Below are 13,133 nucleotides of genomic sequence, written 5' to 3'. Positions count from 1 at the left end.
AAAGTTAAGCAAATGAGAAGACAGAGGAATTGGTCTCAATTAAAAGAGCAAGAGAAAACCCCTCAAAAATACATAATAAAACAGAAATAAACAATTTACCAGATAAAGTATTTAAAGCATTAATGACAAGAATGCTAATTGAATTAGGGAAAAGAGTAGAAGAACACAGAATTTTAACAAGGAACTAGAAAATATAAAAAAGAACCAATCAGAACTGAAGAATAAAATAACTGAAATGAAAAACACACTAAAAGGAATGAATACAAGACTAAGTAATACAGAAGAAAGCATAAGTAATCTGGAAGATAGAATAATGGAAATCACTTGATCCGAACAGCATAAAGAAACACAAATTTAAAAATTAGACTAGTTTAAGAGATCTCTGAGATAACATTGAGTGTACCAACATTTGCATTATAGGGGTCCCAGAAGGAGAAGAGAAAGAGAAGGGGGTTGAAAATGTATTTGTTCAAATTATGGCTGAAATCTTCCCCAACCTGAAGAAAGAAACAGATATCCAGGTACAGGAAGAACAGAGGGTACTGAATAAGATGTATCCAAACAGACGCATACCAAGACATATCGTCATTAAAATGGCAAAACTTAAACAGAGAATTTTAAAGACAGAAAGAGAAAAACAAAGAGTCATATACAATGGAACCTCCATAAGGCTATCAGCTGATTTTTCTACAGAAATGTTGCAGGCCAGAAGGGAGTGGCATGATATATTTAAAGTGCTGGAGGGAGACCTTCAAGGTGGCAGAAGAGTAAGACTCTGAGATCAACTTCCTCCCCACAAATACATCAGAAATACATCTTCCTGTGGAACAACTCCTACAGAACACCTACTGAACGCTGGCAGAAGACCTCAGACCTTCCAAAAGGCAAGAAACTCCCCACATACCTGGGTAGGGCAAAAGAAAAAAGAAACAACAGACACAAAAGAATAGGGACGGGCCCTGCACCAGTGGGAGGGAGCTGTGAAGGAGGAAAGGTGTCCACACACTAGGAAGCCCCTTCACTGGCGGAGACTGCAGGTGGCGGAGGGGGGAAGCTTCGGAGCCACGGAGGAGAGCGCAGCCACAGGGGTGCGGAGGGCAAAGCGGAGAGGTTCCCGCACAGAGGATCGGCGCCGAGCAGCACTCACCAGCCCGAGAGGCTTGTCTGCTCCCCCGCCGGGGCGGGCGGGGCTGGGAGCTGAGGCTCGGGCTGCGGTCGGATCGCAGGGAGAGGACTGGGGTTGGCGGCGTGAACACAGCCTGAAGGGGTTAGTGCGCCACAGCTAGGGGGAGGGAGTCCGGGAAAAAGTCTGCAACTGCCGAAGAGGCAAGAGACTTTTTCTTGCCTCTTTGTTTCCTGGTGCGCGAGGAGAGGGGATTCAGAGCGCCGCTTAAAGGAGCTCCAGAGACGGGCGCGAGCCGTGGCCATCAGCGCGGACCCCAGAGATGGGCATGAGACGCTAAGGCTGCTGCTGCTGCCACCAAGAAGCCTGTGTGCGAGCCCAGGTCACTCTCCACACCTCCCGTCCCGGGAGCCTGTGACCTAAATAAACCTAAACAGACATTTCTCCATAGAAGATATACAGATTGCCAACAAACAGATGAAAGGATGCTCTACATCACTAATAATTAGAGAAATGCAAATCAAAACTACAATGAGGTGTCACCTCACACCGGTCAGAATGGCCATCATCAAAAAATCTACAAACAATAAATGCTGGAGAGGGTGTGGAGAAAAGGGAACCCTCTTGCACTGTTGGTGGGAATGTAAATTGATACAGCCACTATGGAGAACAGTATGGAGGTTCCTTAAAGAGCTAAAAATAGAACTACCATATGACCAAGTAATCCCACTACTGGGCATATACCCTGAGAAAACCATAATTCAAAAAGAATCATGTACCACAATGTTCATTGCAGCTCTATTTACAATAGCCAGGACATGGAGGCAACCTAATTGTCCATCGACAGGTGAATGGATAAAGATGTGGCACAGACATACAATGGAATATTACTCAGCCATAAGAAGAAAAGAAACTGACTTATTTGTAGTGAGGTGGATGGACCTAGAGTCTGTCATACAGAGTGAAGTAAGTCAGAAAGAGAAAAACAAGTACCATATGCTAACACATATATATGGAATCTAAAAAACAAAAAACAAAAAAATGGTTCTGATAAACCTCGGGTTGGGACAGGAATAAAGACACAGACATAGAGAATGGACTTGAGGACACGGGGAGGGGGAAGGGTAAGCTGGGACAAAGTGAGAGAGTAGCACTGACATATATACACTACCAAATATAAAATAGCTAGTGGGAAGCAGCTGCATCGCACGGGGAGAACAGCTGGTGCTTTGTGACCACCTGGAGGGGTGGGATAGGGAGGGTGGGAGGGAGACGCAAGAGGGAGGGGATATGGGGATGTATGTATACATATAGCTGATTCACTTTGTTATACAGCAGAAACTAACATAACATTGTACAGTAATTATACTCCAATAAAGATGTTAAAAAAAAAAAAGAAAGAATTTCTTTCTATTGGCCCATATGCTGTGCACATATATGGAAGCAAAGTCAGTGCCCAAGTGCAGAGGAGCTGAACGTTCAGAGCTTCAGAGCAAGCGAGCAGTTTTTCCAATCACTGTCAAAAAGTCATCTTCAGCCGAGGCACATGGTGCTTCATCAAATATATCTTTGGTAATGGCTATGTCAGATTGTTCCCAAACATCTTCAGAAAGTTGTGGGTACTTTAGGGCTGGTATCTTACTCTTAGATAAAATAAGTTTTCTTCAGTGCTTCAGCTAACTCTTCTTTCCATTTAGCAGAGATGGCACTCATTCCTGTAGTAAGAATAGATACGTCTACAATGCCAGCCTGGGGGTTAGTAGCAGACTGCTTACAGCCTCTCTATGGAGGTCTGTATCTTTGCTTCAACCTTATTTGAAGATCATACTTTAGCATGGGCTTCTGCTAAGCCATTTTAACGATTCCAGCTTTGGAGGGTATGCAGAAACCATTCCTCCTCTACCTGAGCTTTGGTGACAGCCTGGCTGGCTTCCTGACTCAACCTAGGCATCCAGTGCTGTGACAGCGTAGTCCCTCAGCACTGCCGTATCCATGAACTCTTTCACATGCTCCCTGCTCGAGCGGTACACAGCCACGAGGGGGTGAGCCAGATGCCTGCCACAGGTTTCATCCTGAGGTCGAGCATGAGGAAGATGGAACCGAACCTGGGGAATAAGGTGTGAAGTCGCTGGATATTTTCAAAGGTGGTATTTTTTAGCCTCACACTAAGACTCAATAGAATTTGCTGCTGTCAGGATACATGAGCATGCATTGAGCTTGCAAATAACCCCAGCCATTGTGGTAAGGAGAGTTAGCTGTTCCCTGGCTTCAAGCAACGCTGATCTTGTACTTTGATTCATCTTTTCAAGTATCAGTACAGCAGATGCCACTGTCACTAAGGATAAGGGCACCAGTCTGCTGGACCAGCTGCCTCCTTTTGGGGTCTTTCACATATACTGTTAGGCCGACTGCAGTGAAGCCCTTCCCAGGTGCATATTAGTCCCAGGGTACCAGATTTTATACACATTGCAGGAGTTGGGACTTGCTGGTCCCAGGGTCACTGCACAGCTGGATGTTGATCTCAGAATGAAATCTGCCTCTTCCTGTTTGACTAAAATCCTTCCCTGTTCCCCAGAAAAGCTGAAGCAAGTTTCCCTTTTTGAAATCTTCCTGTTCTTAAGTGCTTGGACCTGAGGCTGAAGCAAGTCTCTCATAAATGTCTGGTTTTCTGGAAAGTTTCTTAAGTAATTCCACATGCTTCCCTGAAAAAAAGTTTCTGTTTTGCTTCTTCATCTCCTTTGGGCAGACGCTTTGCATCCATTTTCTGATAATGAATGACATCAATGAGGGTTTTGTAGACAGACTTCACATTACTCACCCTTGGGCTGATTCAATAGGAACAGCTGGATAAATGCCTGTGATATTCACTCTGTCCCCAAGATGAATCTTGTCAACAATGTCATTGTGAGCAAAAGGATGACAGCATGGGGCATCTGCCCTGCAGGCATATTTTCAGGAGACTCTTGGAGTTTGATCATCTGTTTGTCAGAGAACGTGACAAGCAGTCGTGGGTCAGCACCACACTGTGGGTGGTATGGCAGCACGCCCATACTCAGGCTCAGCGCTCTGACAAGGTCCATCTCCTCTAGGAGAGTATGGGTGCACACCGGGCACCGGAAGAAGGCCCCATGTGTGTCTGGAATCAGCTGGGACATCCTGATCATTGTGACGTTGATGGTGATGAGCTGACTGGTGTCTTCTGGATTCAGGTTCCTCATGTTCTTCATCTCCAATACACTGAATGGTCCTACTTGTATCTGATGTTCTAAGATTGAGTCAGGTAACTGTCAAAGATCTCATCGAGAGTCATAGTAAAAGTCAGGATAACTTCCAGTGGGAAGCAGACGAGCTGTCTCTTCAGATTTTTGCCAAATGATTTTATGTGTTCACAGTTTACATTTAAAAAGGGCTTCCCCATAATATTAGTTTTTCCAAGTAACTGCATGTACGGAGGTTCAGCAATATCTACGGCAATATTTTCTTCTTCTTTAGCCAGAGGGTCAATAAAATCTCTGCAAATTTGTTTTGCAGGTTTCAAGATTTACATCTGTTCCTCAAATCAGAAGTTTTTGGCCTAGAAGCTGCTCACCGGCCACTATATCTTCTGTTGCTGGCCCGTACTGGAAATCCACCTGCAGGCCGTTTTGTGCAGAACCCGGGTCAGGCCTCTGCCTCATGGGTGTGCCCCTAACACCACTGCTTGGAGTTCCCTCTACCCAAGAGCTGAGAGTGCCGCATGTCAGCGGTGAACTGACAACAAAATCAAGAGGAATCACTGAAGAAGGCATCACAGGAGAGCTGGATAATAACGTGTCCTGTGCAGCAGGGCTCCGCAGGTCAGCTCCCGGCCTGGTCAGCATCACCTGCTGCTTTCCCGTAGCGGTAGAATCCTGGCCTCATCGTCTCTGACATGGAGATGACCTGGCTTTCTCACTTGCAACAGCGGAAGTTGGCCGCCTCCAAAGTCCACAGGGCTCCAGGTGCACCTGGCAGGTTGTGCTCCCAGATGCCCCAAGAAAACTTTTTTTTAAAGGTTTAAAAAGATGTAAAGTATTAGAATTAAGTGATGACAATTTTTTGAAGATGATATTAATATCTACTTGAAAAACACAAGGGAATAAACTACAAAGGAAGAAGTAAGAATCTGGAGTTTAGTAACAAAAGTTGATCAGGTCAGTCACAAAATATATCAAACACCAATAACTTCCTCATGTACCTACAATGACTAGTTTAAAAATGTAGTGGAAACATATCCTATTCATGATAGTGTGCACAAACACATGCAGACACGCACAGATGCGCATACTCAAAACCGTACAAAATTTCAGGAGTAAATACAATGAAAACATGTATGAAGAATACTCTACATCTTTTCTGAGGGTTATAAAACGATAACTATATAGATAGATACCATGTCCATTCATGGACATTAATTCTTTGCACTCCTTGCTTTAGTACATAGGCTTTGTAAAGCATATAGAGCATGCTCAGAATATAGGCATGCAGTGGTTACTTGAAAGTAATTAAGAATTTTATCACTAGAATATTCACATTGTAATAAAGAACCTGACCTCATTTGTGATGTCTGGCTGCTGACTTCTTTTTAAGCTTCGCTTTTCCTTTCTTATTTGGCTCCACATATGGACATGCTGATTAAGAAAGCCCATCCTGCACCTCCTTCTTTAACACCCCTGGGAAATGTAAGCCTCAAAAATCTCCATCCCACATAAATGGGAACTTTTCTTAGCCCCATCCCTTAACCACTACAAATGCCCAGCCCATTCACAGTGCTTTGCTCAAGCCAGCCTGGGCCTGCATGGGCCCACTCTGCTTGCCCCAGGAGTCCCTGTGTGAAAAAGTAGTAAACTTTTTCTCAAATTCTCTTGTTTTGTGAAGTATCATCAGCCTGGACATCCAAATGGGATAACCAAGACACTCAGATGAGGCAAAGTAATATGATTGGAAAAACTTAACTCCGTTTTTAAGGGCAATTTGAAATGTGAGAAACAAATAATGGAATAGAACATTTGCAATCAAACATATCATTCAAACATTGTCTCTAGATACACAGAATGGATATATTCCTTTAAAAAGTGTCACCGGGTTGAAAGTTTACAGGAGAAAAATATGCAAATATTCCTCCAAAGCAAAATTTCATAATTATCATGAAATCATTGTTTTGATTATAAATTTTCTAACAACATTTTACATATTGAATTGCTCCATAAGAAATACCTACATAGTCTCTCTTTCCCTCCTACTGATACTTTCGCTAAATAAGTATCTCCTAAGCAACCTCCCAAACAATTATTCTGTCTTTGTGAGACAGCTTCCGGAGAATGAATACACTCAGGTTCCTGCATCCTAGACAAACCATGAATTAATAAATTGGCAGGATCAGAACCATGTTCAACAACCTCCCTTGGATTCATACCTGCCAACTCCCTACATAGGTAGAGCTGGGGGATTTTGGCAACACCTTGAGCTTACATTTGACTTACTCATTTTTCACTTGAAAAATCCTCCTCTGCCAATATATTCAATACATTTAATTCTCAAGCACTTCTGTTGATAAGAGCCTAAATTCTCATTAAAGTGATTCTTCTGCAAAGAGGATACAGTACTAAGAGGAAGATCCAGGCTTTTCTCCATTTGAAACATTTTCCCCTCTACTTCCTGGTTTTTGTACATCTAGCTCCCTTTTAATGTTAATTTTTAGATTTTTCGCTGGCATTTCTAAATACTTCATATTTCATTTGACTAGCTATTTCTCTAACTATTTCAGGAGAAAAAGGAAAACAAAAGAAAAAGGATGCATAAAATGAAGACTATAAACTTCCAAATGGCTGTCTCCTTTGTGTAAAGGGTACAGGAGAAATTTGTTTGTTTTATTAATCATTTCATTTTAAATCCAAGAAGCTGTGCGAGACAAATGGAAAATGCCAGCGAGGATGACATGACAAAGAGGCTAATAAACTGCAGGATGCTTATACCTTTGAGAGGAGCTAAACAACATTATGGGAATGGAGCAGGTAGCTGAGCCAGAGCAGGTCACAGCCAGGCTAAATACCACATTGAAAGTGAAGAAGAAGAATGCCATCAAGTACCCCAAATAGTTCACAAATGCTGTAAAATATTAACTGTTTATGAATATTTTTGTTGTAAGGTAAATTAAAGATCATCACATCCAATGTCTTACCATGCATCATCTAACTGAAAAACACCTAGGTCTAGTGTTTATTTTTTTCAGTGGATGGTGTAGTTTAAAGAAAAAAAAAAAAATAACTTTTTGTATTTTGTGACAGGTACCAAAATAATTTGAGCATCTCTGACCCTAATGATATAATGAAAGTGCATTAAAATATTTCAACAACAATTTTTTACCTGCATAAAATTTCCTTATAAATAAATAAGGGCTCCCTGTTTCACAGACGTATATGATTCTCTGACCTTGATTTTTTAAATATTTCATTTACCCATTACAGTGTTTTGTGCTTTGAATAGGCAGCAACATTAGTGAAAAAAAAATCCTACTAAAAGATATCTCATCAGACAATGACTTATTGTCCTTCCTTGCATAAAAATTAGGAAGAGTGAAATGCTAGTCAGACTTGTGGTTGCCAAGGGGGAGGGGGTGTGGTGGAGGGATGGATTGGGAGTTTGGGATTAGCAGATGTAAACTACTATATATAGGATGGATAAACAATAAGATGCTGTTGTTTAGCACAGGGAACTATATTCAATATCCTGTGATAAACCATAATGGAAAAGAATATTAAAAAAGAATGTCTATATGTGTATAAGAGTCACCTTGCTGTACAGCAGAGTTTGGCACAATAATGTAAATCAACTATACTTCATTAAAAAAATAAAATTAACAACAACAACACAAAAAACTAATGGATGAATAAAAAAAAAAAAAAAAAACAGAAAAGAAATGCTAGTCAGAAATTACCTTCTTGATGGTCTCCAGCATGGAACGCCCTCCCTGCCAGGGCTTGGAGTTCTTTCTGATACATGACAAACTAGCCATGCTGTGCCACTTTCGGTCCTCCAGCTTCTTATGAAAAGCATTAGCAAGCAGAAGCACCGTGTCATATATGTAAAGGTTTGAAATCTGAAAAGACATTAGACAGTAATCATTAGAATCATTGATGCCAACCATCAAGAACAAGGAGAAAATCATCAGCTCAGTTGCTTCCGTTCATGTCATAGATGGTTGGTTTACTGGGTTATTTATTAAGCAGAAGGTTGCTTTTCTCATTTCCTGGGCAATTTTGTTATTGAGAATGAAGTCTTGTCTGATTGTATGCCTCAATTGCTTTTTCAGCTTATTTAGTTGTGAAAGAGAAGATAAAAAAGAGAAGTTTTGACAGAGCCAAGGCTGTTAGTGTCAGACCTTAGAAAATCACTAGTCCTTATTTCTTTCTGAGGAGGTAAGGATCTAAGGGCTTAAGACTGGAAGGGCAAACTGAACAATACGTTTTCTGAATATGTCAAGTTTTTGCATTCTGGTTATTCACATGGAGAAATATCAACTTGATCTTACATAGAAGATGAGTGTCATAGGTGCAAAAAAAAAAGGAAGCAGACACCTGCCTGTACATTTGTGCCTCTGGAGATAAAGTAATGAAAAAAGTGAGAGGAAACAGCACCATTCATAAACATTACAATGATCAAGGGTCTATACAAAATTATATACATGTGCATTGCAATTAATTAACATGACAAATATCATAAGCTATTCACTGTGAATGTGTGTTTACATTAACTCTTTCTTCTTCTAATGTAATCATGTTATCTTCCCTCTACATAGATCTGAAATGAATTATACACATGTTTGATAAGCTGTATTGCACTCTTACGCTTAAGTCTTGCCAGAACCACTATCCTCACTGTTAATTACCGATGGTGTTTATTTTTCAAATAAATTAGAAACAATATTTTAAAAATACAGACACCAAGAGATATCCAAGGTCAATAACAGAGGTTAAATAATATAACAGTGTTATATTATTTCCTCTTTGAAGGAAAACTCTAATATAAAATTAAAAAATAAGAACTCAGCTATAAAAATTAAATCCATTTTAAGCATTTTAACTTTCTCAGATTTTTAAGAGTCTTGTTATCACATTTTTTTCCTGCAAATAAAGGGGACAGTACTTTGATTACCCTTTGCTTATAATTAATCATGAAGGAATCTTATGAAATTTTCTGTCCACATCACAGCATGGAAGTAAGCTTCAACTATTAGGATGATGAAAGTTTGATACTATGACCAACTGTTAATAAGCACTTCCTAACAGTGCCTTTTGAGTTTTCTTTCAAAACTAGGTAAATCTTTAACCATTCGTGCTTGTAGACCTTTCTTTAAACAGACTTTGAACACTCTTACGCACTAAGTGAAATTCCAGTTTGTTCTTTTTTTTTTTAAATTATTTATTTATTTATTTTTGTCTGTGTTGGGTCTTCGTTTCTGTGCGAGGGCTTTCTCTAGTTGTGGCAAGTGGGGGCCACTCTTCATCGTGGTGCGCGGGCCTCTCACTATCGCGGTCTCTCTTGTTGCGGAGCACAGGCTCCAGACGCGCAGGCTCAGTAGTTGTGGCTCACGGGCCTAGTTGCTCCGCGGCATGTGGGATCTTCCCAGACCAGGGCTCGAACCCGTGTCCCCTGCATTAGCAGGCAGATTCTCAACCACTGCGCCACCAGGGAAGCCCCCCAGTTTGTTCTTTATAAGGAAATATTAGGATAGGCTATTCTCATTCTCACCAACCCCTACCCACCTGCCCAGCCACCAGATAATTACTAGAAGGACTAGGAGGGATGGTGCGACTGGCAATGAATGAAGAGTGGGACTTGATGTTAAAAGTACCTGATGAATCAAACTTCATCTGAATTAGACTGTGAAGACCCGAAAGGTAAACCTAGACGAAACATGATGGATGAGTGAGCTGTACCCAAAAATCCAGAGCAAATCTTTTGATGATTTCTCAATAATATGCAATAATCTGGCCTTTTCTGACCTCTCCTGCGCCACTGCCTCAAACTCGCTTGCTCTTAGCAACCTAGCTTTACTTTGTTTCACCCTCTGACTGATTTCTTTAAGTGTGTAGATGAGACAGTTGTGGGAGCATCCTTTGATGTCTCTTTATCTTTCTCCATCTAGTTAACTTCCTCTCGTATTCAATTCACGGGTCACAAGCTGGGTGAATCCTATCCTGACAACTTCTCAGGATTCTCCCCACTCCCAGTCTAGGTGGGCCGTCCTCGTTTTATCTCCCATACCACTTGGTGCATACCTCTATTGAAGCATATCATAATGCTAAGATTTCTTAAACTCTGCTTTTCACACTAGAATATGGGTTCTTTCTGGACAAGGGCTCATATTGTACATATTGTTTCCCCTTTGTACTTTTGTTTCCCTTATTTTTTATTTCCTCTTGACTTAGCCTAGAGCCTAGCATATATTTGGTTTTTGATACACTGTTGTCAAGGAAAAGAAGTCAAAGAAAAGAAGGCCAAGTTTAACATCAGGTAGGTTTAACAGAAGTCAAGATAAGAGAGACCTGCCAACCTGGCTACCGTCCAAACCTGACACTTCTTGTGGCACAGTCTCCTTTACACACCTTAAAGCACACACTTTAGCATCCATGATGGACTTAAAGTTGAGTGCTCTGTACTCAGTATGTGACAGGTGTTTTCAACAAATGACTACCTCTCCTCATTTCCCCACTACCTAAACTGCAGGATCAAAAGGGCGTGATGACATTCTCTGAGCTTTCTATTACCCCTTCTTTTACTTCTTTCTCAGACAAGTACCTATTCTCTTTTGAGGTTCATGTTCGTTTCTACGCCACACGTTACAGCCCCTTTCTGCCAGTATCTACTGACCTCTTGGTCACTCTTTATTCATGACTCCTCCCTCACAATGATCCCAAACTGCCTCCTTATATTGAAAAAAGGTCACTTCAATTTCTACACAGATGACCTTCACTTCTACTCTGGCCATGACCAACACAAATGACTATTTACTAGACCCAAATGAACAACTCCTCTAACATCTTAAACTCCAGTATCCCACCAGTCGACCAATCATTTTTCTCTACCTACTGTTACTACACTTGTTTTCTGACTTCATCAGGACCAACCTCCTCTACATGCCAACCTTTCAATATCTGACACCTCCTTTGTCTTGCCCTGAAACATCCTCTTTCCTTCAGTTGTTTGTCATCTGGTATTATTTCTAGGCTGCTCATCATCTCCGCATTCTTCCTCTGTCCTTCTCTTATTTTTCAGTGTTTCTGTCGAAAGTTGAGTACCCAGAACTAACACATTATTGCAGATGTGAGCTGACTAGGAGAAAGTAGTATAAGACGTTATCTCTCTTGATCTTAGCAAAATGCTTCTGACATAGAGACCAAGATTACATTAGAGTGGCTTGGAGCAAATATGACTTCTGCTATACTCCAATCAAGTTTGCCTTCATCTTAACAGTCTTAAACTGTCAAATCGGTTCTCATCCATCTAGACTGTCTGTAATCGACTTTGAACCTATACTTTATCTCTGTCATATTTCAATTTTTAGGCATATTACTCAGTGAATATTAACAACTTGAATCTTGATGATGTAACACAATGTAAGCTTTCTCTCCTAGCTTTATGCCATTTACAGATCTGATAGGCATACTTTATTCATTTTCATTTGTGTAGTTATAAACATTTTGAAAATATTAGGTCCAAGGACAGACTCTTTGGGTGACCACAGAGAATTCCTTGCACTTCAAGAGTAGAATATTTATCAGCGTGGTTTGAATATTCCTCTAGTTCCATACTTCTCAAATTGAGTGTAAGAGAAGCTCTGGTGAAAAGTTGTAGGTATTAAAGATACTCAAAGCTACAGAATACATCTGGGGCATGTTCTACGCTTATCAATTTGGAGAGAAAACAAAGTAATTTAACTGATAAATTATTTGAAATCTTACTTTTAATTTCAAAGAAACTCATATGTTTTATAACTTTTAAAGATAATAATGAAACTTTAATACATTTTGAACTTTTAAAAAAATCTGAAGCCAGAGTGTTTACCATCTTCTGTTCTTAGGAGGCTTTGGTGAAAATGTTTGAATGACATCAACTTATTTAGACTTTTTAATGTCTTCCCATAAGGATTTCATAAGGAAATTTGTCAAACACTGCATTAAAATCAATATACAATAAATAGATTTATGACATTCTCCCAATCTAAATAAATATTAAGGAGGACTTAGTCTGGCAGTGCTTGCTCTTAAGGAAGTCCTATTATCTTATTGGAAGTTCCCCAAACCATATATTTAATAATATATTCTACAATTTATCCAAATATTAATTTTAGTGTGTTAAACTCTGATTGTCAGATCTTTTTTCCTTCCTTTTGAAAATTGGGACAATTACCAATGTCTTGTACTTGGGTTCTCTTCTCAAGTACTTCTCTAGTATTTCTAAATTGCAATATTGTGATCATATCTACTGGTTTATTTACCGCTCTGAGCAATTATTTCTCAGGCCTCATTTTAGAGGAGCAAGGCATACTCTAACCATCTCCAAACCCCTGCTCCTTCTAAACCAGTGGTTTACTTTTCTTTTAATGACTTTAATCTTTCCAATTTGAGGACATTTTTTTTCCTAGATGGAGAAAACAGAAGCAAAAGGATTTGAATATTTCTATTTTCCCTCCATTGGCAGCCAAGCTAACATTAGTTTCACCAAGCAGTAAATGGTTCACTTCCTTCTTGCTTCATATATTGCTAAAAACTCTGTTTCTAGCGAAAAGGTATCTTTAACATTTATTTTGCAACTTCAGCTAATCCTGGATTTTAGTCTTTCTGGCACAAATTTAAAGATTGAGGAAACATGTTTTTTGTTCTTTCTAAATCTTACTCCCCTTTCTACGTACACTGAAATGTGTAACAGCCTGGAGATCTCTACACGGGCTCACTGTACCCTCTTCTCCTCTGTTGTACTGATTATTGTG

At 40.1% G+C, this 13,133-nt stretch overlaps 1 protein-coding gene and 1 pseudogene across 5 annotated transcripts in view; both read right to left on the bottom strand.

The window, feature by feature from the left end:
• The window catches only part of GRID2 (glutamate ionotropic receptor delta type subunit 2), a 1,427,475-nt gene that overhangs the window by 548,409 nt on the left and 865,933 nt on the right, over positions 1 to 13,133 (bottom strand). For all 4 annotated transcript variants that reach the window (XM_082461676.1, XM_082461678.1, XM_082461677.1 and 1 more), the window contains exon 7: positions 8,079 to 8,240. In XM_082461676.1, coding sequence (XP_082317802.1) covers positions 8,079 to 8,240 — 162 coding nt within the window. The remainder of the gene's footprint in view (positions 1 to 8,078; positions 8,241 to 13,133) is intronic.
• Positions 1,509 to 8,044, bottom strand: LOC309660732 (DNA replication licensing factor MCM4 pseudogene; annotated as a pseudogene). Its single transcript has one exon. The product of its transcript is annotated as a DNA replication licensing factor MCM4 pseudogene (transcript).

Source organism: Balaenoptera physalus, assembly GCF_965194825.1.
Source record: "Balaenoptera physalus genome assembly, chromosome: 5".
Lineage (NCBI taxonomy): Eukaryota > Metazoa > Chordata > Mammalia > Artiodactyla > Balaenopteridae > Balaenoptera > Balaenoptera physalus.
This window is presented reverse-complemented; position numbering and strand designations above follow the sequence as displayed.